Source organism: Clavelina lepadiformis, chromosome 2, assembly GCF_947623445.1.
Source record: "Clavelina lepadiformis chromosome 2, kaClaLepa1.1, whole genome shotgun sequence".
NCBI classification, from domain to species: Eukaryota; Metazoa; Chordata; class Ascidiacea; order Aplousobranchia; family Clavelinidae; genus Clavelina; species Clavelina lepadiformis.
Window position 1 is genome coordinate 1,376,495 of NC_135241.1, and position 26,621 is coordinate 1,403,115.

Sequence of the window (26,621 nt, forward strand, 5' to 3'; positions counted from 1 at the left end):
CTCGACACACGCAAAAAGCCATACAGAGAACAACTTTTTACTTTGGGTTTTAAATGCAAAGGAACTAACTTTAGGTTGACTGGTTTATTTCGAGAACGAAAGATTAATTATTATTCATAACAATATTGTATTAATTATATTATATTAATTTTGCAACTATTCTTGCGACTAAGTTCAACGATTTGGTGCTTTTGGACGTAATTTATTTCTTTCGTAAGCAAAATAAGATTAATTTTTCCTGTATGGTCAAAACAGTTTTCAGATGATTTTCTCGATGACAGAATACATGCAAAAAAAAGATATGCTGTTCTGTTCGAGCAATTAAAAATGTCTTTAGTAGCTATTTTTTTGAACATTATTGATGATCATAACAATGCAACTGACCCTGTACCAATATTGTTATACGTTCAATGTTCATCAGTTTAACTACGTCATTCTGATAAACTTTGTGCAAAGTGTTTTGATTTACAAATATTTAGATATCAATACACAACTCTATTTATACTTTATAGTTTAATAAATTGCATTTACTTTGGTCAGTTAATTATCAAAGTGCTATAAAGCTTTAACATGTCTATTAAAGACCTGTTTCACTTTATGTTGGTCGTCATCTGTTTTCAGCGATGCAAATCTCAGTTTACAGGTAATTTTTAAATAAGTTTAATAAATTGTACAAAAGTATGTACATTTTATTAAAGTGTCTACGTCTATGGACGTCTTAGATTAAGATTAAATTGAATGATGCACAAAAGATGAATGATCGGATTAGCTACAGATTTTGCAGAAGGATAATTTTGGTGGTAGTAACATAACCATTCAACGATTGAAAACTTAATGGTTCGTTCTTAATTCGATTTTGTTTGTATAAAGATCATCTAGAATATAAAATGCATTGGTATTCGGTATGCAGTAAAGTCCATACCAGATATTTATACATCAAGTACGTAATAATTTTCCCTTATTCTTTCATGGTAAAGACACAAAAAGCAAGAAAAGTCCGTTCAGTCTTTAATCAATATAAGCTCCGAATAAAACAAAATAAATGAATTATCTTAATTGGCGAAACAGTGCTGTCAGGAACTTTGCTATTCACGTCTCGTTCATCTTTGTGCTGTGTGTTTGCAGCTTTTCATCAATTGGCACCTTTCATGCCAATCGAACATTTCACACTCTTTGTTAACCTCGATCCTGCCACTGGAAATGTCTGTTTTATGGCGACGGGTCTGTACTTTAAGGGTTTTTTAGACGTTATTAGATGAAGTACCCAGGCAAAGGAATAATGTGGAAATATTTTTCCAATCGTATCCAACATATATCTGTTATTTTCCATAACTATCTTTATGGGTTTTCTCGCTCAAGCTCTTAGAACTGATAAGTGGAAATGTTTTACAATATGAAGAGTTTTCAGCCTGATGGCGCAATATGCGTTTAACAATAAGAATTCTTTGCCTCTCCGTAGCAAGCATGATTTTATTTATTTTAATTGTCGTTTGCACTAACGCTTTGATACACTTAAACATCTTTTTCAGTAACATATATACAAAATTGCGTAAATTACTTTCAGCTGCACCAGCAACAGATGTTGCAACCACGCCAAGCTTAACAGATAATGTGAAAACGTGTTGTTTGTTGGTGTCTCCAGTAGAACAATGCATTTATATTCCAAGAATATCGCAAAAGCTCAGTCGAAATGAGATTCTTGTAATTTGTGGATGTGGTGCATTACGCCGGCCATGGCTTGATAATCTGAGAAACTCTAACCTGCAATCTTTTTCTACTTAATCTACTTTGTTATTGCATGCAGCATGCAATCAAGTGAGCGTTTACAGGTACAGGTTTTCGCGTTTGACCTGAGAAACAAGATGATTTACGGTTTTGAAACGCGTCTGTGGCATAAGACCTTAGGCCTTTACGTTTTTTAAAAAGTGTTTTTACGAATTTTTTTCGGGCGAATTTTCGTAATTTTTTAGTTTGAAACTTTTGGCTTTGTTAAAACGCAAAAAGTGACTGTGACTCGGGTTTATCGAGTCGCCACGCCGCGAAAATACAGATTTTATAACAAAGCAGACCCATGGATGCGCGAATCATAATGTTTTAGTTTTAAACCTAATTGTCAGATATCTGTCAAAAATGTACAAGCGCATGTGTTTTGACCAAGTTCTGATAATTTCTTTTTAATCCTCCTTTAAATTGTTTAGTAATCAATAAAGACAAACAAAGTTTGTACTTTTTTGCAATCGTTGATCAATATAAATTCCTATTCAGATCTTGCTTGTAATGGGGGTGCGACTATCACAGAAGGAAACAATGGAACAAGTGGGTTTATCATCTCCCCAAACTATCCGGGCTATTATAACTACATAAATACTTGCATATGGAATATCGAAGCACCAGCAGACAAGGTATTAAGCTGAAAGTTGTAAAAATGGATCGAGACCGAAAATATTTTAATGTAAATTAAATTTTATTCTATTGTTTTCAGCTGATTCGAGTAGAGTTCATCGATCTTCGATTGTCTACTTTTTTATCACCTACTGCTGGATTTTACGCCCTTGGCAGTGGAAGCAATGTAAGTTTATTGGCTCTCAGATTAATGTCATAAAGAAAACAAAATCAACACAGAAACAAAATTTAAAACAAAAAACTACGAGAGTAATTCCTTTGAAGGATGCATTGTTCGGTAAAATAGTAATTTTAAATTTTTTATTATTTTTAATGAATTTTTTCCATGAAAAAACCTAAGCAACTAGAAGAATGCGCACTTCAAAGTTCAAGTACCTGTGAATCAGGTTCCAGTTGCCCCTATGGTTATCCGACTCTGCCTACAATACAAAGTTTCTATTAAACCAATGAAACTACTGGCAATGGTTTTCATAACATTCAAACTAAGTGGTAACAAACTCCATCTAATCTTGGAATCTTTGTCGTACATTTTTTCTTGCCAACGCTCTTTCTGAGCTTTTTTACTAGCTCAATCATTAAATCTTTCTATTCAGTTTTGCCGATGTTGCCACTATAAATTAAAATTTTATTTTACATTAGAGTCCTTATCACAAAGGAACGAAATATAACTCCACGTACATATCGACTATAAACCCGGAAACTATTGCTATAGTGCAACGTTTGGATCCCATCCCACAAGGCTTTATGATCAAGTGGACATTTATAAGTAAGAGGAATCTGCTTTTTTGTTTGTTTGTGAAACAAAACACCACGATTGATACTGTTCGAGTTCGTCTGCATTTGTGCATCAACCAACCTAAAGCGTATCTGCGAATTTGAATTTGAAACTTGACCGTTACATTTTAACTTGAACGACTGACTCGGCCTAAAATCTATTCTAATGCGTATTCGAAAATGGTTCTTGTTGTTTTTATGAGTTTCAGAAACAAATACAAAAATGAACAAAATCAGTAGAAAATCAAATGAGTACAGCAAGATAAAATACATGTTGATGTACAGCCGTTTCGCAGATTGGACCTAATACATTAGGGCATACGTGTCAAACTCCCGGCCCGCGGGCCACATCCGGCCCGCTTTACAATAAAACTTGGCCCGCAATGCTGTTTTATACATTGAACTATTTCGGGCCCGCGAGATCATTGTACAGTATAACTTACTTTTTTCAAGCAAGAAACAAGATTATAACAAATCGCACAATACAGCAGTTGCCCCACCATACGATAAAATAAATAGATTTATGCTTGTAGAACGCTTGTAATCTGGGCTGCTTTTTTCTTTATTGCTTGTTAATTCTTTAGTGCTTTTGCAAGGGGATAAATGAAACATAATAATGTAAGTAAGAGAAGAATAATCAAAAATAGCCCGATCAAAAATTTTCAAAAACATCAAAAATTTGGTGTTGTTTCGCTGCCTGTTCCAATTCATGTTTCGTGTCACAAAAAGTTCAACCAAGTTTTATCCTTCCGGCCCGCGGCGTTAAATAAGTTTTGAGTTTTCGCCCCTGGTGCGATTGAGCTTGACACACCTGCATTAGGCTAACAGTCAGTTTACTTTTAATTCTGTTACTTTGCAATGCAGCGAGTCATTATAACGTATGCTGTACAAATACAAGAAAGATAAAACAATTTTTCAGAAACTGAGCTATTTTTGTACAATTTCAACAACAAAAAGCAGGTTATTGAGATTATTGCGATACGCTGTCTGAGTTTGTTGATCAAGATCATTTAACATCTGACATTTACATTTTTATCTACGCAAAATGGCCCCTGACTCAATTTAAGCCAGGATCCCCACCCAGTCTTAATCCGCCCTTATTAAATGGTCTTTGGATTAAAAACGTAAATCTCGGAATAAGACCCTCCTTAAACATATTGAAGGCGACACCATTTCTAAATTGAAATATAACGAGCGTACCGTAAAAGAAAAAGTGACGAAACGACCTTTATCACTTCAAATTACCTGCAAAATAATTTATAAGTAACTGTTAATAAATCTTTTGAAAACTTGCAGCAAACGACCCTTCAGCAACAACGCCTTCTGCAACGAGTAAGTAGAAATGTTTCATGATTTAAAGTGTGTTCTATCGCAATGTTCGATTAACATTTAGAACTTTTCTCATCTTTTAAAGCATATTAACGACCTTGTGTATTTTTGTTGCAGCTACACCAACAGGCGTCGTTACAACCCCACTTGACCCATATGGTAAGGAAAACATGTTGTTGGTTACCTATGATACGCAATAGGCTGATACAGAAAAAATTTAGGTTAGAGCACAGAACCGTATGCTGGTATTTTTCTTAGCACTTATAAAGCACAATACATACAAGCAAGCATATTATTTAGCATCTATTTCTTAGCACTTAAACACTTATAAAGACCGAATACTTACAAAGGCGCTGTTTGCAGTCCTCAAACGCATTTGCACTTTCCACTCATAAGTCATAACCAGTGGAGCGTAGAAAATAGAAGGGAAAAAGAATGACGACGTAATTTGAGAGCTCCATAGCGTGCGACTCAAGCTTACGCAGCAAGGATTATTACGAATTTTACGGTCGACATCCAAGATGGCGGAAATTATACATCTGATAAGTTATGCGCCCAGCCAAAGTAACGTTCCCATAGATGTGCCAAACGTGGACGTAAAAAAAACCGAGGACACCGATTGTTTGCGATGTTTCGTGCTACGTTTACAAACTTTCCACCCACAGTGACAAGCATATTTGATGTTTTAGGTTTTATAGCCTAATATGTTCTTCATATATATTAACTATCAACCTTATAGCTAGAATATGGTGAAGGTTTCGAAGCCTTTCGTCCGAATACGAACAACATCTTCAGAAAAATGCGTTTAAGAAGTTGTTGTCTCAAGAAAAAATTCGAAATGTCAAAGTTTGAAAAGTTTACTACCGTTATATGGAAAAGAATGCGTGAAAAGCTTTGCGAAGCATCAACCTTGACTAAAAACCGCCCCATCGATTTACCACATTGCATAGCAGTTCTCATGACAAAATATAACAGCCAATTCGCGAATCACATAGACTCTTGAACCTATATTAGTTTCATCAAAATAATAATATCGACGTCAGGTTAAAATTATCAATCCTTTTTTAAATTCATAAAATTCCGCAAATCATAAGCTGAGTGTATAAAATGTATTTACAAATGTACTTTGAGCTTTCTTTCAGGTAATGTATATCCAGGCATTGGTTTAATGTATACCACTTTGCTTTCAGATTGTAGATCGATTATAACAGCAGGTGAAAGTGGGAACTTTACATCTCCGAATTATCCAAACAATTATTACAGACCAAACAATACACAATGCGTATGGGGAATCGTTGCACCGGCAGATAAGGCATAGAATTGCAAATTGAAAACATGAACAAAAACTCAAATGCATTTTGTTAGTTTTTAACTTTCTAATTTGTTTGTGCAGGTGATAGAGTTGCGGTTTGTCTTTTATGCATTGGAGGACTGCGTTAATGCATCGCATTTCATTTACTATCCACAACCTGCAGTCCTGGTAAGTTTAACGATGCCAATAGAATAAAACCAAACGTTGGAATGAAACCAACACCGCTCATGGATTTAGATCGACTTCATATTCAATTAAATGTGATAAATATAAATCATCATTTTTTTGATGAAATTCTTCAAGTTGAACTTGCACGTAATATGGAGATAAAACAACAAATAAGCCTGCTTTTAATATTTCTGGTTACGGTTTACTAGTTCAGTTGATTATTTGCATTTAAGTAAGTTACCTAACAGTTTGTTAGATGTTTGCTTTAAGCCCACCTGAATATATTTGGATGACCTACAATAAAAATCTTCCAAACGAATCATGTAACTCTTCTTGTAAAATCTTCTCTTTTAGTAGACGATGTGACACTGTCTTTGGTAACATAAAGTCTTTTTTTGAAACTGACTTCATCGATATATTTTGAATAACTTTCTTACACGACTGATGTACGACCATAGTCATACGACACAAGATAACAGGTTGGATGGATTCCACTGCTGCATGCCACCCCTAGTGGACGATATTCATGTTTGGAAAAACATTTCTAAAAGAAGTCAGCTATATGCGCCTTTGTGAAATGTGATATCTATGGTTCGGCCTGGAATTATTATGCAAAGCAAACCAATAATGCTTCTTTGAATGCTCTGTCGCTTAAAAAGACTGAGAACTATTTCCAATTTCTTTAATTGTATCCTGACACCAAAGATTTTGTAACTACTGGTATAGATTTTCACCTTTTTTTCGTCGAGCTTTCACCAGTTCAAAGGCTGAATCATTCCAAGGTGATTCACTAATGTTGCCGCCATAAATTAATAACCTATTTCTTTTTAGGGACCTTATTGTAACGTCACTGAGTTACCTTCTTATTTGTTGATACCATCAAATCAAGTTCAGTTCCATTCTGTAATCACTCGTTCATCGGAGGCACTACCTTATTTGGTAGAATGGGCAATTATAGGTAAGTGCATAAAATTTTTATTATTTGTTTGAAAAATAAGCAATACAAGAAAACCTGCTGATATACAGCCGTTTTGTATGTCATATAATACCAGGATGCAGCATATAGACCTAGGTATACTTTCTCATATTTGGTGAAGTTGAAAGGTACGACGCATTTAATTTTAAAACTTGTTTGTTTTAATCTTTTAGAATGAATGATGATTTTACGAGTTTTATAAAATACTAAACAATCCTTTCGGAAATTTTTAATGCGCTTTGAAATCAGCCGTTGATTTGAGTTCTCTCACAAATAAGCCTTTTACCAGGTTATTGCAGCAAGCAGCATTATAACACATGGAATTGTAACCAGCTAACATGCTTTTGAAATGTACTAGTTTTAAAAAGCTTTTAATGCCAAGACGCTAACATTATTAGCTGGTGCCGACAATGTTTTATGTCACGACCAAATATCTTCTATGGATTAAATCATAATGTTGATATGACACGATATGATACGGGTAATACGCAACAACACGCATTTTAGCTCCGGTTGGCCGTTGAAAAAATTTAACATCTTTGATGTTGAGAATCATGTCATTAATACCGATTAAAATGATTCAAGTAAAACCATTTTTTGCACAATCATTGTGAAATATCCAATGCGTGATGAATGAGAAAATATCACAACCTATGACGAACATCCCTTTGAAGAAAGTGCAGAACCATAACAAGTAATCTTTTTAATCTTGCAGACCCTCCGACAAACTCGACTGAAACTACTCAATATACTGGTAAGTGAAAAGTTTTTGTGCTGCCAAACGTATTCAGTTAGCCTATTGGTTGCAGTATTTATAGTAATACAGTAAGCTTGTGGTAATATGCAAAGATTAACGTAAGAACGTATAGTTAATATTTTATACTTCAAGCAGTTCATCGCTTAAAAAGCTAAAAAACGTTTGAAAGGTAAAAGAAAACAAGTGCTATTGTGTTGTGACAATTGTTGCTATTGTTTATATGCAAAGATTCACGTTAAAACGTTTAGTTAAAATGAGACGCATTTGATATATAATTATTCATGCAGGGTGTGTATGATAAGCTTCGGTTGATAGATTTTCGGCATTCGAGATTTCATTTTAATACAAAGTTCATTTTGATAAAACGTTCGCTCTGTATTCGATGCGTGACTTCTCATTACACAATCCTAACTTGTAGCCACTTGAACAAGGCCTCAGCTCAGCATTATGCACATTTATACCCATGATGTGCAGTTGTACGTTCATCTTTGAAAAAACTCTGATTATGATCAAGTAATTTGTTACTTTCACAGACCCACCAACAACAAGTCCTCCTGAAACCACTCAAGCTACTACAACTGGTAAGTGGAAATGTTTTATCATTTAAGGAGTTTTCAATCTGATGATGCAATATTAGTTTAAAATATTCTTTGCTATTGTTTATATACAAAGATAGACGTCACAACTTACAGTTAATTGAGAGGCATTTGATAACTCACGCAGGGTGTGCTCGATAAACCAAAAACAGTTAAACAGCAAAACCAACCAAATACAGTGCATTACATGCCAAATACCTCAAAGTCTTTCATACAAAAAGGAATGTATTTTGCGCCTTTGTGGTTATATTAGGAGCTTACCATCGACAAAATTTTCAACCTTTGCGCACCATTGCGTAATGTAAGTTGATGACTTTTGTGACGCAATCATAAAGTTTTTTGCTCCTATATATGATACTGTAATAAATATAACAAAATTTAAATGACCAAATATAGACAAAACAGCGTAGCTTAGTGGAAGTGGAACAAGACATGCAAAATACAAAGTTAATCCAACACAGCAAATTGCATGCAACGAGGATGCGCCACTGAGCCAACCCAAGCCTACCTTATTTTTCAAAGAATAAATAGTGACAAAGCGTCGGCTTCATCGCGCCATTTTGTCTCTCGCACGACACCTCGTGGGTTAATCGAAACACGCAACGCAACTGGAAGGTTGCCATTTTCTATAACATCTCTGGATACTGCCATAACATAAACGTAACATATTCGTTGTTATTACATGTCACATCTGCGCATATTTAAGTGTTTAGACGCATAGGAAAGATTGTTTTTTGCAGCTTGCTATACCATCGTTGTTACTGTTAAGTTTTTAATGTCCTCTCTCTTTGAGTAACAGTTGGCACATCTTTTATTTAAATACAGCTCAGTTAAGTTTCATTCATACCAGCTCATTTCAGGAACTTAAATCAAGACTGGTTGTGCGACTCCCTGTAGGACACGAGTCGAAAAAAAGACACGTCTGCTTAATCAAGCACGGAAAAGCGCACTGGGCCGCAAGGGAGAACGCAACAAAACACAGCGCAAAAACAAATGTAACATTCTCCTCCTTCCCACAAAATTGTAGACACTCAATAAATGTTTACCCAGAAATATAACGCATGTCTTATAAAAACAAAACGGAGTGAAAACTAGTAGGTGAATAATGCAAAAATGACATGCAAAAAAAACAATCACTAAATAAACACTCAAACAACAAAGATATAAATCGTTAGTGATAGACGCACTTAAACTGTAAAATATTAGTATAAATAAAATAATATAAAAATATATAATCTTAATATAAAACACGCATAAAAACACGAAAACACACAACGCAACAATTTGCAATGAAAACTATACATATACGTGCGTGAGTAAAGTGAAAAGATGCGTTTATTATGGTATTCTACTTTTCAACATCTGGGTAAAAACAAGGTCTACATTTAATGCGTTGTGGACGATTTGGAGAATGTAAAACACCATCGCTTAAGAAACTATTATTCTTCACTGGGTTCTGAATACTCTCCGGCACTATGTACACCTTCGGTCGCAGCTGGTAAGTGGACGTGATATCCGGTTCCGGAGTGTAGCATCCACGAAACTGATGGCGGTTGATGATGGCTTCTTCATTTGAAACCTACGTTGTTCCAACCTTGATTGAACTGTTTGGTTAACTAATTTCATTCGATCTTGAAGATGAAGGGTGTCTTCACATTTTGGGGTAAAAATTGGGGCCTTACTAACAAGATCTGCCGGCAACCTAAGATTCCTTCCAGTGAGCAAGTAATGAGGAGAAACTCCAGTTTCCTCGTCAACACTTGAATTGTAAGTAGCGCTAACCGAGGAGAGCGCGTCATCCCAAGAGGTTGGGTCAAGTTGAACATAATTTTTTGAAATGGCAATTATGGTCTGATTGTTTCTTTCTACAGCACCGTTTCCCATTGCGTGATACGGTGTGGTTCTTGTCTTTTTGCAGCCCATTAAGCGTGAGAACTCTTGAAATAGAATACTTTCAAAATTCGGCCCTGGTCGGAGTGAATTGTTTCTGGAACGCCATGTATCGTCACCCAACGGTGGTAAAGCAAATAAGCAGTATCTTTGGCATTTTGGAATTTCATTGGCCAACACTGCATGTATTTCGTGTAGGTGTCACATACGACAAGAATGTAACGATTTCCGTTTCGCGTATCGGGTAGACCACTTAATACGTCGATTTAAACTTTCTGCATAGGTGTATTCTCCTCTGATGGAACTAATGGGGCACGAACAATTCGCCTTGGTAGTTTTCTTAAATCGCAGAAGCAACACTCTTTGCAGTATGTTTCGACCTCTTTGTGGCAAAATGGCCAGAAAAAACGCTCCTTTAGCCTGACAAACGTTCTTTTGACGCCCATGTGTCCACCTCCATGAATGAAATCGTGAGCAGACTTCAACACATCATTCTTCATTGTTGAGGGCACCAGCAACTGAGCGTAAACTTCTTTCACAGAATTCTCGTTTCTACGATATAGCATACCATTATGTAGAAAAATTTCACCAAATATATACCAATAGTGACGCACAGCTTTGCTGTCGTTTTTTAATCTTTTGAATGATGGTCGGCGTTCCTGGCTCATCTACTGAAACAGGCTTTGCAAAACACAGGATTTTTTTCTGCGCCTTAATAGTGTTTGTTTTCGGTCGACCATCCAGATGCTTCTGAAAAATCCATCAAACACACCTGGTATTTTTTGGCGGAAGTTGAACTTTCATAGCTGCTGTCAGTTTGAAACGGAAACAAGGAATCTAATTGCTCTGCCCTTATAGTATCACGTGAAGAAGGTCGACGGCTAAGCGAGTCGGCATTCATGTGTTTGCTTCCTGCGCGGTGAACTAATTTAAAGTTAAAATTGCACAAAAAATCGAACCCGCAAGCGCATTGTCCATATGTGTCTCTTGATTCCCACAGCCAACGAAGAGATGCGTGATCTGTTCTAAGCAGGAACTCTTCGGTTAAACAGCAACGAAAAACCTTTAACGCGTGAATGATCGCCGGCAGCTCTTTCCTAGTTGTTGAGTAATTTCGCTCGGTTTTGGTGAGCGACCTACTACTATAAGAGACGGGATGTTCTTCGCCATCCACTAGTTGCGAAAGAACACAACCAACAGCTGTGTTACATGCGTCTGTGTCAACAATAAAAGGTTTGGACAGGTCGGGGTATCGGAGATTTTATCAACAATTCTTTAAGCAGCCCGAATGCCTTTTTACATTCTTCTGTCCACAGTGCACTAAATTGTTAAGTGGTGATGCAATTTGAGAATAACGTAGAATAAACTTCCGATAAAATAGGATGATAAACCCAAAAATCGGCGAACTTCTTTCATTTCGACGTTGACCAATTAGAAACGTCTTCTACTTTTTGTGGGTCGCACGATATTCCTTCGTGTGATACAACGTTGCCAAGAAATTTTAATTTTTCCTTAAGTAAATTACATTTGGAAGGTCCGAGCTTTTGGCCAGATTGCCGAAGTCTGGAGAAAACGTTTTCCAAACGTTCCATATGTTCGTTAAATGTGCGACCGTACACGATAATATCATCTAACTAAGCAATCGCACCATTCCACTCAACGCCGTTAAGCACCACTCTCATCAAGTGCTGGAAGGTTGACGGTGCATTACAAAGTCCAAAAGGCATAACATTAAATTCATAGAGTCCTTTATAACACGTAAAAGCAGTTTTTGGTTTATCGGAGGGTTTCATTTTTATTTGCCAGTAGCCCGAACGAAGGTCTAAAGTTGAAAAGTAGCGGCAACCAGACAATTGGTCTAAGCTCTCATCAATTCGAGGTAATGGATAACTAGATTTTTTTGTACAGTCATTCAGCTTAAAGTAATCGATGCAAAACCGCACATCACCGTCTTTTTTGCGAACTAATACAATTGGACTAGCCCAGGGTGATTGAGAAGGTTGAATAATTTCTTTGTCACACATATCCTCAACTAGTTTATTTACCTTTTGCTTTTGGGGTTCAGACAAGCGTCTTGGGTGCTGTCGTATAGGGAGCGAGTCTCCAGTTTCGATTGAGTGTTCGACCAGTTCTGTTTGTCCAATATCGCAAGGGTGAAGCGAAAATACATCACGATAGGAAGAGATTACGGAAAACAGCTTTTGGCGTTCAACTTCTGACAGTTCCAATTTGTCCAAACATAACTCATCATGCAGTGCAGACAACTCAACGTTGGCAAACTTGTTCTCTGTAATAGGAAGAATTGAGTAAGCGTTTGTATATTGTATATTGCCTTCACCTGCAATTGGAACAACTCTTGCAACGGAGGACCCGCTTGGAATTACAACTTCGACGTTTGATGGATTTGCCAAGCGTAACTGAACTAAATTAGCTTGAGTATAGGTAACATACTCTGCGACTGCAACATTCCATTTCTCTTGAACGTTGTTAAGGCGTTCGATCAAAACTTCCACATCTGGCATGTCTGGTTGGCCGTAAAATGTCCCAGGGAGTAACAGTTCGGTAAAAAGAGGAATACGTGCAAAATCTAACTGCTTATGAACGACATGACTATTTGCTAGGCCTGGGAATTTTAGTAGGGGAATGGTGCCACCGCCCGCTTTTAAAAACATTTTTTCATAGTCCACGATACACCGGTTATGTTGCAAATAATAATCAATTCCTAAGATACAATGATCAGCGATAGAGTCGCAGACATACACATCGACAAAATTTTCAACCTTTGCGCGCCATTGCGTAATGTAAGTTGATGACTTTTGTGACGCAATCATAAAGTTTTTTGCTCCTATATATGATACTGTAATAAATATAACGAAATTTAAATGACCAAATATACACAAAATAGCGCAGCTTAGTGGCTTTGAACGCATGAATGAGTGAGGCCTAAAAGTAGAAAAAAATGGGATGATGGGATTTACATGAATTTGTCCAATATTGGTTTAAAAAACACGAGTTGAAAGCTGATCGTTCACACTGATCCACTCGATTATCATTAAAATGGCAAGATAAAATAGTTTCCATAATGTCTTAACGCATTGCCGAACAACTCTGCAGATTCGTTCAATTATTTACCACATAATCAATGAGATTCTTCAAACGTAAATCGCTTTGTTCGAAAATTAAGAAACATGGATTTCAGTTGATAGATTTTTGGCATTCCAGATTTCATTTTAATAAAGATTTCATTTTGACAAAACGTTCGCTCTGAATTCGTTGAGTGACTTCTCATTACACAATTCTAACTTGTTGCCACTTGAACAAGGCCTCAGCTCAGCATTATGCACATTAATAACCATGATGTGCAGTTGTACGTTCACCTTTGTAAAAACTCTGATTATGATCAAGTAATTTGTTATACTCACAGGCCCACCAACAACAAGTCCTCCTGAAACCACTCAAGCTACTACAACTGGTAAGTGGAAATGTTTTATCATTTAAGGAGTTTTCAATCTGATGATGCAATGTTGGTTTAAGGTATTCTTTGCTATTGTTTATATGCAAACATAGACGTCACAACTTATAGTTAAAATGACAGGCATGTGATATCTCACGCAGGGTGTGTTCGATAAGCTAAAAAGAGTTAAACAGCAAAGCCAACCGATTACAGTGCATTACATGCCAAATAACTCAAAGTCTCTAATACAAAAAGGAATATAAATTTTGGGGCCTTTGCGGTTATATTAGGAGCTTGCCATCGACAAAACTTTCAACCTTTGCGCGCTATTGCATAATGTGGGTTTATGGCTTTTATGACGCAATCATGAAAGTCTGTGCTCCTATATTTGATACTGTAATAAATATAACGATATTTAAAATACCAAATATAGACAAAATAGCGCAGTTTTGTGGCTTTCAACGCATGAATGAGTGAGGCCTAAAAGTAGAAGAAAATAGGATGTCGAATCGCTTTCGCTGTTAACTATTTTTATTGTTTTTAAGTCATTGTAACGCTTGAGTAGGTTTTTCGCCTTTGTTAGTTTAAAGGCGGGCATATGTTCGCGCACAAACGCCATAAAATCATGCATATATGCAATTTGCCTAACATAATTGGACACTTTTTGATTCTATTGCCTGACTTAAAGAATGGAGTCCTTGGAGTGATTGTTCCAAACCTTGTGGAACTGGAGAGAGAAGCAGATCACGAAGTTGTTCAACAGGAAATCATTCCAATTGTGAAGCTGATACTGAGACCACAAGTTGCAACACACAACCCTGTGCAGGTGAGATTGAACAGATCTATATAGGTAAGAGCACAAAAATCTGTTTCGCGCCATGGTCAGCGTTTCTGTTTCTTCTCTCTGTGCCGACATTATGATGCTGATTATTTTGAGATAATGTCGATTAATTAATTTAGATCTCAATGCGATGAGAGTTGACTCATCTATAAAACCAGGCTCAATTTCACAGTTTGAAGCTTCGTTTCACCCCTAGAATACACGCGCTAAGTTTGTATTAACCAAAGATGCCAAACAAAGAGATAAAAATAGAACAAGAACAAACGTTAAAAGCTGGTGCTAATTGATAAAACGCTGCAACGAACAACATTCAGGACTTTACAGGGACTTCCAAGCTGATTAAACTTGCTTGTAAGATAATTTATTTTGTAACCGAAACAAAATTTGATACAGTTTTAAACATAAAAGATATCCGCAATCTATGATTTCTCAATTAAGTCCTTTATAATGTTACGTTTTGTTGCCCTCACTCTTAGATTTACAGATTTACAGGCACATCTTTTATTTAAAAACAGTTTAGTTAAGTTTTGTTGACACAGCTCATTTCAGGAGATCCAATATAAAACTGACCGTGCAACTACCTGTCGGACATAAGTCGAAAAAAGACAAATGTGCTTAATTAAACAAGGGAGAAACGCAATAAATATAGGGCAAAAACGAGTGTAACAATAACGTGCATTCCAGCAATGTTTACATAAATTTGTTCCAAATTTGGTTTAAAAAACACGAGTTGAAAGCTGATCGTTCACACTGATCCACTCGATTAATTATCATTAAAATGGCAAGATAAAACACTTTTCATAATGTCTTAACGCATTGCCGATCAACTCTGCAGATTCGTTCAATTATTTACCACATAATCAATGAGATTCTTCAAACGTAAATTGCTTTGTTCGAAAATTTAAGAAACATGGATTTCAGTTGATAGATTTTTGGAATTCCAGATTTCATTTTAATAAAAAGTTCATTTTTACAAAACGTTCGCTCTGTATTCGATGCGTGACTTCTCATTACACAATCCTAACTTGTAGCCACTTGAACAAGGCCTCAGCTCAGCATTATGCACATTAATACCCATGATGTGCAGTTTTACGTTCACCTTTGAAAAAATTCTGATTATGATCAAGTCATTTATTACTCTCACAGACCCACCAACAACAAGTCCTCCTGAAACCACTCAAGCTCATACAACTGGTAAGTGGAAATTTTTATCATTTAAAGAGTTTTCAATCTGATGATGCAATATTAGTTTAAGGTATTGTGTTGTGAAAATTGTTGCTATTGTTTATATGCAAAGATTAATGTTAAAACTTATAGTTAAAATGACAGGCATTTGATAACTCACGCAGGGTGTGTTCGATGAGCTAAAAAGAGTTAAACAGCAAAGCCAACCAAAAACGGTCCATTACAGACTCCAATAACTTAAAGTCTTTCATACAACATATATTTATATATTTTGCGCCTTTGGGGTTCTATTAAGAGCTTTCCATCCACAAAATTTTCAACGTTTGACCGCCATTGCGTAATGTAAGGTCTGTGTACTAAACCGTAATGAGCCCACATACCGGTTTTAACGTTTTATATAATTTTCAGCACCAACCAACCCAACAACACCTAACGCACCAAATGTCACCGGTAAGCTGATATATCTCGTTACATTAAGTCACTTTAGTGATTACATGTGAACAATTTATGGCTTAAATTGGTTTTAGATCTGATGATATCTTTCAGCCTAAAACCATATTTTAAATTTATCTCGGCAGATTTTACTACAACCAGCACGCCAAATAGGCCTACAATAAGCAAGTTTACACTTTGCATTTTTATTGAACCCAATCTCAAAATCTACGAAAATAGAAATTTTATTCAAGCTTTTTATTCTTAGTTCCTGTCGGTTTGAATTGTCCACCAACAAGCGCGACCAATGACAGTTCGTCTGCTTGGCTTTGTGATTACATTCAGTGGAAAGTCGATTTACTACACGACTGGCACCCCGCATTTAGAAATTCGTGGTAATCCAAAAAAGCATTCAAATTGATTTTAGTAACACAAACAACTATGTGCTACAAGTGCATTGTCTTATTACTAGATTTATAACACTTTACAGTCGTTGATTTTGTGGAAAAAAATTTCAAAATACTTGTTAGAAGATGAAATATATCGGATATTTTTGTTACTTGTTAAGTCCATTACTTATATACATAGGAACGACAATCAGGCAGGGTATTTGCCACACCCATCTTGCTCGACATTGGAAGTTTGCTGCAGAAATCCTAATCAACGACAAGTGATTAATATCCATGGATGTTTAATTAGTTATTGCCAAGATGGGTTTTGTAAGTAAAATTACCTGATAAGAAACAGTTTAATGCACACAGTTAGGAATTCACAATAAATAATTATAACTTATTTACTAAAGAATCCTCAAAAACCGCATTTTGAAAATTCAAACAATAAGATGTTTGCATTCTCCCAAACAAGAAACTGACATTTTCCATCAGCAATAGCAATGAACCTATTTGTTTTGCTACAAGGTTACGCAAGTACACAAGTCTTTACGGAACCTATCACGCAAATTAAAAGTTGTTATTATTACGCATCTGTTATTGTAAATTTAGCTGTATATTATTTCCGGATGTAAAAAAGCATACACCCTTGATTTCGATCTTTTTGGCATTGGAGATGCAATTGCTTTTTATAAATTACTGTGGTGCATAGGTTTCAAAAATTCTACTTTTAAAATACTTCTAAAGTCATGGAATATTTTATAATGTACGTTAGCGCAAACTACTATTCCAGTTCTAAAATCAACTTTCCATTTCAGACAAAACTGGGAGTGGATTAAATCTGTGGAAAAATGATTACACTGAATGGCAACAATTCTTTCGTTTGTGGAAACAAGCTCTTCAGAGTTATAGTGGTGGTACATGTTAGAACACTTGCTCAGATCCATGAACATTATCACGAATCATTGGATAACCTTTTCTGTTTAACATTGTATATTAGTAACACACTTCCATCATTACCGACTTACTGACAAAGATGAATTAAAAGCAAGTTCGATTTCAACCAAGGTCACGAATTTAATAAAAAGTATTGGTTCCAGAATTATATAACTTAATGCTCCTTTCATTACAAACAAACAAAGAGATTTTCAGAATAACAAAATTATTTCAATCATAATTTTAAACTGTACTTTTAATCTCTTTTAGATACAAAGAGAACTTTTGACATATTCATTCATTCATTCATTCATTCATTCATTCATTCATATATTCATAACATCATCAAGCATTTGCAACTGAACCGTCTGCGTACTTAAGATGAAGTGTCACTTTTTTCTAGTCATTTCATAATATTTCTGATTTGTTCATTCTTGTTAAATCACAACTAACAGTTTGCTGTCAACGTTTGCTGGTGTATATATGAAGATACCCTTTAAGTTTTCCAATTCAGTGCCAATCAAAGTTTGAAAGCTTTTGTGATCATGTTTTGCCGCGTTTCGTATATTGACCAAGTTATTTGCTGCAGATTATGATTCGTGTTAATAAAAGAAACTTGTATATCAGCAGTTACGCATGAATAATTAATTCAAGTTTGGCGCCAACTATAAAAACAACAAGTCACGTGACTCTTTGTTTGTTGTTTTTGCACCGAATATTTGATGGCACGTTGCCGACTTCGGTAACCAAGTTTTGTGCAGCTCAAGCACTTTACGACTAACGATGAAAAGTTTTCACATGGACGAGGATTTAACCACAGAATAATATAAAAAATAGAAAATGGTGTCCATGTTTGCTTCTTATGTTGCAGGACATTTCACGTAACAAAACTTGGGCTGCGCTTGCCTGATAGTATTTTAACGGGATTAAACCCAGTTTTGTGTTGGTCTTGGTCGGCCTAAGTGGTTTTAACGTGAAGTAGGATTAATGTAGCCACATGTGTTTAACCTATTTGATAGCTGCTGTTTGCACTTTGTGTCTACATTTTTTATCCTAATTTTACTGTGAGAATAAATACAAAATCCTAGCCATTATAAACATGAACAGGTTAAAAGATTATTTACCGGTAGCCTATATAGGCCTATGCCTATCCTTTTAGCAGTAAACCAACTTGAAGACTGGTATTTTTTAGAAAGGAAAAACAAACATAGGCCGCTATGTTACGCCACTAGCCTATGCGTTTGATCAACGATATAAAGAACTTCTTTATGTCGTTGGTTTGATGCTAGGCCTATAGCCTAGGCCCTAGGGCATTGGCTATAGCTTAAGTGTTTTCAAGTGGATATTCTACTTAACGATTTTTCATAGGCTGTTGACTGATTATGTTTTGTTGTAGGTGTACAAATGTCAGATGTACTTGTTAAAACGGAAAGCTTGTTCAAAGCGATTCAAGACAATCAGTATGAGTAAGTAGCCTATTAGACTAGGCCTAGGCGTAGGTTATAACTTATATATTTTTTCAAGTACCGGTATGGTATAGTATGATAATGGTTCATAGGGAAAGCAGGGCAACTGCACCCCCGGGACTTTTGAAGCCTATACTTGCTGCACCTGGCCGTCAGTGCAAGTTGGCCTTTTTTTAGAGAGTGTAGCCTATATATTTATCGGCATAAATAAGGCTTACAGACTATACAATGCACCTATAACGCATCCTCATTTCACCTTGATATTACCTTGTTGCATCCGATCCTCCCAATTTTAGCCATCCTGCACCCCCGAAATATCGTTGAAAAGTGGCACCCTTTCCAGACTGGATAATGTTTAACCTCAGACTGAGATAAGTCTTTGTACGACTTAAAGCTGATGATTCCTCATCGCTCGAGCTCTAGTAACCGAGTTAGCCTTTGTGTAAGTTTCGATTGTCACATGTCGTTTTGAAGTTTTTTTTATAGTATTACCCAAATTTAGTACTGTCCACCAGGTTCACTGAACTGGATCAAGCATGCCATGCCCAACAGTACGGCGCCACTTGGTAGGCCAATCGCACATGCAACTGTAGCCCCCTTTATTGCAAGGTCAGCACTTGACCCACTCGGTTATCAAGCCAACGAAGTCGCCAGTAAGCTTTAAAATACAGCTTGTTATCCAACAAAGCGGGACTGGGGTTAAATTTGCTTGCCTAGAGCACAAGAAATTTCATTTTTTTAGTCATCTTTACTTTTGCTATTTTGTAGAATTATAGCCTAAATATATAGTATGATACATCATTTATTGTCTTTCCCCTATTCCCCACATCCTACTGTGGAAAGTGTGGCAGCTGCTTGCATGAGATTCATCATTATGCACGCTGAATTTTTCGATGTTCTTTAATTTATAACAAACAAATTCGGTTGTTGGAACACCAATTTTTAATAAATAAGTAAAAATTGAGGCTTCGGTGCACGCCAAAGTTTGAACCTTTACACACACTGTTTCTTAAAGACAACTGCCGTACTTTCCAGTCAGGCTCACAACTGTTTTGTACCCAGGCCTTAATATATTTGGGAGTGTAATAGTACAAGAAACCTTGATTGGAAAGTAACTTATTACCAGATTACATAAGAAATCCTGCCGACAAAGATACACATTTTTACGTGATGGCATGCACATAAGCCTCGATTCTTTATTATAAATTTGCATTTAAACAACCGGTTTTTTCTTGTTTGTTGTAAATCTACATGAAGATGAAAAAGTAGGTGTCAACATCTTGTATGTGCAGGACAGTAAGTGTTACACTTTCCACAATGGCAAGAGATGCAGTGATAATAAAACAAATATATAGAGAAGAACTCTGTAATTTGTAGGAAATACTGCACAGAAGTTGTTGTTTGTGGTCAAGCTGTATCAGGAAAAAAAAATTCATAACTAGGCCTATGCTAATTTTCTCAGGCAAGTTAGTGAGGTTACAAGCTATTATGTTGTTGGCACAGAGTTTTTATACAATGAGATGACAGTTTTGTGATATCCAATGTCGAGTGAACTCAAAATTTACAACAAAGTATTTGTCCTACATAGATTAAGGCTGGTCAAAGCTGTCGGCATCTGAACTCATTATTAAAACAATGTGTATATTTAGATCTTTGCTGTAATTCGATTTATCGGTGATGTATTTTCTACATTTTTTCATTTAAAGCTAGTTGCTTAGTTACCAGCCAATGTAGTTTACATACCATGTTACATGGTCCATGTACATAATTTTTTACATCAGTCTGAGTGCTAAACTCGCAATAATGTGATATGTGTCCCGTGTTCTTTATAAATGTAGTGGCAGTACTATTATAATGCTCAGGAGCATGTGTTGTCCGTGTTTGATATCCAGTGGCACTACTAATGTAACTGTACTTGCTCCTTTTCATTAGACCTGGTGAATAGTTCTAAATTCGATCAATACAAATGAAAAAATTAAAAGCAAAATAAATAATGTGTGAAATTTGGAACTTTTACCAACACTAGGTCTGTTTTCGGGGCTCGAGCGATGAGGAATTTCTCACTAGGAGTAAGTCGTGCAAAGACTTTCCTCAGTCTGAGGTTAAAGATTATCATACATAAGCTCCTGTATCGATGAACATCAATTACAAATTCAACCCGGTTTAAGCATGAAGATTCTATCTGCTTATGACTGAACAAAGCTTGACCATCATTCTTTTGGAATTTAACATCACCATTTTTCAATTAAACAGAACAGCGAAGTATCTTCTGGAAAACGGTGCAAATCCAAATCGATTGTTATTAAACGGTGTAACACCCTTCCACATAGCAATTGCTGCGCAGTCTACTTCTTCATTTGAGTATGTGAATCTTATTTTAGAACATAAAGGGAATCCAAATGTACAGTAAGTGTATTATGACATATATATTGTACACAACTGTATTAATGACATATATATACGTGTATATATATATATAGTTATTGCTCTTCATCTGATTTAAACGCTTTCCTGAAAAAGCTTTAACATTTGTAGTATGATCTTGGTGTTGTTGTTGCAGGAACGTTGATGGCTTGACACCATTTCATATTGCAGCTATCTGGGGCAAGGCTGACTGTTTAAATTTGATTCTTCACAACGGAGCGGACATTTCAGTGTGTGATAAAGAAGGTCACGACGTCATGTGGTAACAATTTGCTTCGAACTTGTGAAAACTTTACAATTGTCATTGGTTAAATGCAAAATGTTCTTGTGTTAAGGTATGCTCGTGAAAATCTCAACTGTAAGTTTATCGTTGATGCATTTTTAGCGGACTTGCAGGACAGGGAGACATCTTGTGGTAAGATAATTGATGTGTTGATCGTTAGAGTATTGTGGTTTAACTAGTTTCGTCTTAAAACACTTCTGTTGTAGATGTAGATGTCAGCATATACAACAATGCCAGAACACCCAGTGCAATGCCTTTCCCCAGAATTGTACAAAAGGAATTAATAGAATGTGCTGTAAAATCTACATCACCTCAAACATGTTCAACATCAAACAGTAGCACCCAGACTAATGGTTTAAACACGGCACTGCATTCTGCAGGAGAATCTACATCCAGTGCTGACTCTTGTGCTAGTGATTATGGCTCAACAAATTTTCAGCCAACTGACACATTACATTTTGGCATAAATGCCACTTCCCCTGATCACTGTGTGGTTTTTATGAAGCCAAACAATGACAATCGTATCAAGCAACATAATAGTTACCTGCACGATACAATGGTTGTTCGTTATGATGGGGATGCTTTTAAAGAAGTACAGTCTCACGAATATCCATGCGATACTTCATCTAATTGCAGTGATTATGAAATTTCCAGTGTAAGCCCGTTACACTCCGGTTCTTCAGACAATGCAAATTCCGAGTCAGTTTCAGACAATTCTGTTCATTCTATGTCGTCTCTATCAGAAGAAATCCAAAAGCAAATGCTTCTCAGCACAAAACCCAATGTTGATCCCAGGCCTGAGGCTTGCAGCAAACCTGCATATTTTCATGGATCAATTCACGATGTGTCTTTTTATAGCGCCGGTGATTCCACTGTTCCTATCAATGTCTCTGAGCACAACCACAACAGACATCATGATCAATTAACTAGTTTATTAAATAATTCATCTAATCACAAGTGCTGTTCTCATTCGAAAGGTGACCACACAGTATTGGAATCTACCCATTTGCCAAACTATACAACCACGTTTTTGCCTAAAGCACCAGATGTCAGCAAAATACATGGTTGGTGTTCATTGTATGACACACTGTATAATTGTGTTCGTTAACTCATATTTTCCATAAATTGAAACAAGTAAACGTGTGGTGCAAAGCTAGTCTTACCGTTAAAACAACTTTTTTACATAATGGGCTGTGGCTTAAATCTGATTTTAGGTAAGGTTTGGTCATTCATAGTTATCTACAATTATTGTTTACGGCAGCTCACCACTGCTATCTGGTTATGAGTGTTGAGTTGTAATTTGTGAATGGAACTGTTGTACAATTGATTTTTTATTGCAAAAAGCTTTACTTGGAAAACTTTATACAACTATATTTTAAACATTTTACAACTATATTGAATGCTGTTTTTTATCTGTGATCCGAATCACTTTAACAATTTAAAATAGGCCTACTATAAAAAATAATCTATTTTAGATTCAAGTCATTCCATTTCATTACAATGCACAGATGGTTGCGGTGAGTCCAAGACTCAGTTGGCGTCTTCACTTTGCTCTAGGTTTAAAGCATTTCACATTATGTTTCCATGTTTATACTTTTCGTGATTTTATTGTGATCTTACAAGTATGATTGGTATTTCTACAACTTTGTTCAACTGAACAGTTATTTATTGTTGTGCTTCGTTAAACTTCTTACTATGTTTAGCTCGCTGTCAAGTTCCAACCAAGAAATCAGCATTCCTATTAAGCTCTCTGTGTCTGGGGAATTATCCGATGATAACACAATTATCTATGATTGGCAGGTGACTGTTTCAAGTTGCTTTTTGCTTCCTGGTTTGTTAACGAAACCTTGTACTTATATGTGCAAGTATAACTTCTTTGATTGTCCCCGTCTTTTAGTCACTAGATTGCCAGGATTCCATTGATGAAGTTAGCTGTGAATGGGAAGAAAACGTGCACGTTCCTGATCATATTTCTAAGATGTCAGATGATGAGATCAGGTAGGCCTGAATGCTCTTCCATATGAGTCCTAATGTGGAATGCAATTTATGAGCTGAGGTTGCTTGCATTGGTCCATCATGAAAAGGTGTAAGCTGTCACTGCTTCAACAGAAAAAATCTCACGTTTAAATTTATTTTGCACAGTTTTTGCCCACCTAACTTAAATGTTATAACATAGTTACCTAAATCTACCTCCTACTTTGAACTTAAACTCCAGTAAAACCTAAAATAGCTAAAATCAACTTCCGCATTAGCTTTCTTCTCCCCTACCTGCCAATTTTTCACAACAGGCTGTGTGACCTACTTACGGTGAAATAGTCACTCTCAAAAGTGTAATATTTCCTTAGAACTCCATTGTAATAACTTACGAATAACTGAGGTTTTATGTTGTTCTATTAAGGCTGTTACTATTGTTGTTAACTTTTTTATGCTAGTGTAATCCTGGCTGGCTGTATTGAAGTACAACTTGTTATGAAGTAAGGCTAGCTTCCCCAAAGCTATATACAAAAAATTTGTGGGTACTTTTTTACATTCGGTCACATTTTTCTAAGGCCTGGTAATATGAAATAAAACTGTTTCTGTTTTGTTTTAGGTATAAATTGTAACTAGAGATATTACCAATATATCACCTTAGTGTTTGTGACATCACAAAGCATAAACATTGTGTACAGGCAATATGAAACATGGCTTAGTAACAAGTAGGAAGCCTATCATAGTGGTATGTTTTTATTTTGTAGAAATGAATTAATGAAATATGGCCAAAACCCCGGCCCAATCAGGTACGCGAGAATCTTGTACGAAAAGAGATTGCAGTTGCTCCGCCAGGGCAGGAAGTTCAGCCAAGCAAAATGTAAGTTAAAGGAGTGTTTGTTTGTGTACTGGTGCCTGAACATCGCTAACGATTTTTCAATCAGTGTACGTTTATTGATCTTAAAGAAGCTATGTTTGTAGAGCTCTGTTATAATGCCACCTTTTTGTAGCAAGTTGTAGTGGTTTCTGCATTGAAAACGTCATAATTTTAGCTTTCACTTTTTTCTGTCTCAGCAATTGCATTTTCTCGTGAATTACACTCTGTAATATTGGGGAAGTCCCTGTCTAAATCAGTGACGTCAGACGACGACCAGCTTCGCAAGGAATTTGATGACCCGAGCGCGAGCCAGAATCTTCGCGGGGGATCTGCCAAGGATAGCTTTAACTACCTCTTGCTTGATCCTAGGTATGGTCAGTGTGCCTGCGTTTGGTGATGATTTGCTAACTGGACGGTTATGTGTCCCGGCTAATTTAGTCTTTGCCAACTTAAGTAACGGTCTAAGTTTAAAGTATTGCGACACACAATACTAAACTGAAACATCTGAAGTTCATGTTTATGGCGTGGATTATAATCGAAATGCGTAACTACAGTATAAGGATTGCCTCTAAATGAATGTGAATTGATGCACGATGCCTTCCCTTGATTGAACATCACATACAAAGTTGTTCTCACTCATAATCGCGAAACATTTCCTTCAATAAATCCGCAGAGTTACAAAAAATCTCCCTCAGCGTGCCGACGATATCTCAGAAGCCGAAGCATTAAAAATTTTTGCCGGAGCGACTTTCTACGTTGGGAAAGGGAAGAAATCTCGACCGTACGCCCATCTGAAGGAGGCCATCAAACACAGAAATAAGGTTTTTAGTTCTTGTTTCTTTCACCTTTTTCTTAGTTCCGAGTGGATGACGTCAATGTCAAGATGTTTCATTGGTCTTGAATTTGTGACTGTGTCATCGTTCACTTTTCAAAGGATTTGTAGGATTCTATTTATCATAAAATAGTTTTTTGCTGCTCCTTTCCAGAAAAAAATGCGTAGTTGGCCGCGACATAACTAGCTACTGCCTATTGTGCTGGTGATTACGAGTGCATTCAATCTATTACTATTGCGTCATTGCATTTAAGTGCATATTTCCGCCTTAAAACATATTGCACTGACGCGTTCAAACAATTCAATGTAAAAATGAAAACTTTGTTGTGACAGAAACAAAAGTCGCAAAAAATTGAGCACATTAACGAGATATGGGCGAGCGACAACGGCGTCATTTCACTCCACGTGTTCCAGAACTTGATTCCCTGCGAAGCGTTCACTCGCGAGTCAGCCATGATTGACGCATTTGGTCTTCAGCACTTGACCAATCACGTGAGAGGGAAATGTTACGGTTCAGCGGCGTCGTGGAGCGGTCCCCGGTTGCGTCAATATGGGACGTTTTTGATTCTCCGGGCTATGCAGATTTTGTTGCTCGAAGGCGAAAGACAAATCAGACCGCATCAGATTTCCAAGAAGAAGAAAGTTACTTGACATTAATCTTTCTGTCGTAATCATGCTTTGTGCAGAAGTGATTGTGACAGAACACTGTGATTTATAGGTTAATGAGGCCGAATGTGATTTATCGGTAAATGCAATCCTCGTGAAATCATGATTTTTTTACTTTACGTTTTTAACAGACGCACGTGAAAACCAACTATTCGAGCAAACAATGTGTTTATGACGAGATAATGCACCATGTTGCGGAAATTTGTCACTACATTGAAGTTATTGTGTTCCGAAGTATTTCTCCTTTCTTATTGTTGACTTTTTTACTGTTTCTTTCTTTACTGATTGTGTGCTTGGTGTAGTGTGTGGCGCTGTTACATGGCCTCCCTGTAGCTAATATGCTGCTTACGAAGCTGTTTATCCTAATTAGTAATTACTCTTCGGGAAGCGAAAATCATGATCAGCGCATTGAAACTGCAATATCTCAACCAGTGCTTCCTAAACTATGTAAGTGGTAATGCACTTTCCTGGAAGATATAAGTTGAAGTTGTTCTAAGACATTGTGGCGGCTACGCTTTACGAGTTACTGTTTTAAAAAACGTTTGTTTTTAATAACCACCATATTTTTACTTTGCTTACAGAGCCATGCTTATATAAGTAAGAAGCCGAACACTTAGAACCGACTTTTGATCGTGATCGCTAAATAAAAGGAAAAGAAATGTT

At 36.4% G+C, this 26,621-nt stretch overlaps 2 protein-coding genes across 5 annotated transcripts; both read left to right on the plus strand.

Annotated features, from left to right (window-relative positions):
* The first annotated feature begins 486 nt into the window (after positions 1-486).
* LOC143446297 (uncharacterized) lies at positions 487-18,065 on the plus strand. 3 transcript variants are annotated; one of them, XM_076945880.1, is made up of 18 exons: positions 487-643; positions 2,266-2,402; positions 2,483-2,569; positions 3,043-3,169; positions 4,474-4,509; positions 4,624-4,665; positions 5,697-5,818; positions 5,900-5,986; positions 6,818-6,944; positions 7,678-7,716; positions 8,253-8,300; positions 13,630-13,677; positions 14,348-14,485; positions 15,647-15,694; positions 16,094-16,135; positions 16,386-16,512; positions 16,706-16,836; positions 17,325-18,065. In XM_076945880.1, exons 1-18 carry the CDS (start codon positions 571-573, stop codon positions 17,432-17,434), a joined length of 1,569 nt encoding a protein of 522 aa, XP_076801995.1. In that variant the 5' UTR covers positions 487-570; the 3' UTR covers positions 17,435-18,065. The 3 variants fall into 3 exon arrangements, with proteins under 3 accessions (XP_076801995.1, XP_076801996.1, XP_076801997.1); XM_076945881.1 differs by lacking the exons at positions 14,348-14,485; positions 15,647-15,694; XM_076945882.1 differs by lacking the exons at positions 13,630-13,677; positions 14,348-14,485; positions 15,647-15,694.
* Positions 18,066-18,753: 688 nt separating this feature from the next.
* On the plus strand, positions 18,754-26,269 carry LOC143446787 (uncharacterized). Of its 2 annotated transcripts, XM_076946587.1 has the most exons (12): positions 18,754-18,908; positions 21,162-21,314; positions 21,469-21,594; positions 21,668-21,747; positions 21,822-22,679; positions 23,091-23,172; positions 23,319-23,415; positions 23,513-23,613; positions 24,351-24,463; positions 24,658-24,829; positions 25,134-25,281; positions 25,626-26,264. In XM_076946587.1, the coding sequence occupies exons 1-12, from the start codon at positions 18,847-18,849 to the stop codon at positions 25,941-25,943; spliced, it is 2,310 nt and encodes a 769-aa protein (XP_076802702.1). In that variant the 5' UTR covers positions 18,754-18,846; the 3' UTR covers positions 25,944-26,264. The 2 variants fall into 2 exon arrangements, with proteins under 2 accessions (XP_076802702.1, XP_076802701.1); XM_076946586.1 differs by lacking the exon at positions 18,754-18,908 and having other exon boundaries at positions 20,321-21,314; positions 25,626-26,269.
* The last annotated feature ends 352 nt before the right edge of the window (positions 26,270-26,621 follow it).

Coding starts and splice junctions, on each gene's coding strand:
- LOC143446297 (XM_076945880.1), top strand. CDS start 571: ATGTCTATTAAAGACCTGTTTCACTTTATGTTGGTCGTCATCTGTTTT. Junction 2,570..3,042: donor CCCTTGGCAGTGGAAGCAAT/GTAAGTTTATTG, acceptor ATTTTACATTAG/AGTCCTTATCACAAAGGAAC. Junction 3,170..4,473: donor GATCAAGTGGACATTTATAA/GTAAGAGGAATC, acceptor GAAAACTTGCAG/CAAACGACCCTTCAGCAACA.
- LOC143446787 (XM_076946586.1), top strand. CDS start 21,097: ATGACTGAACAAAGCTTGACCATCATTCTTTTGGAATTTAACATCACC. Junction 23,173..23,318: donor GCGTCTTCACTTTGCTCTAG/GTTTAAAGCATT, acceptor TACTATGTTTAG/CTCGCTGTCAAGTTCCAACC. Junction 24,464..24,657: donor GAAGTTCAGCCAAGCAAAAT/GTAAGTTAAAGG, acceptor TTTCTGTCTCAG/CAATTGCATTTTCTCGTGAA.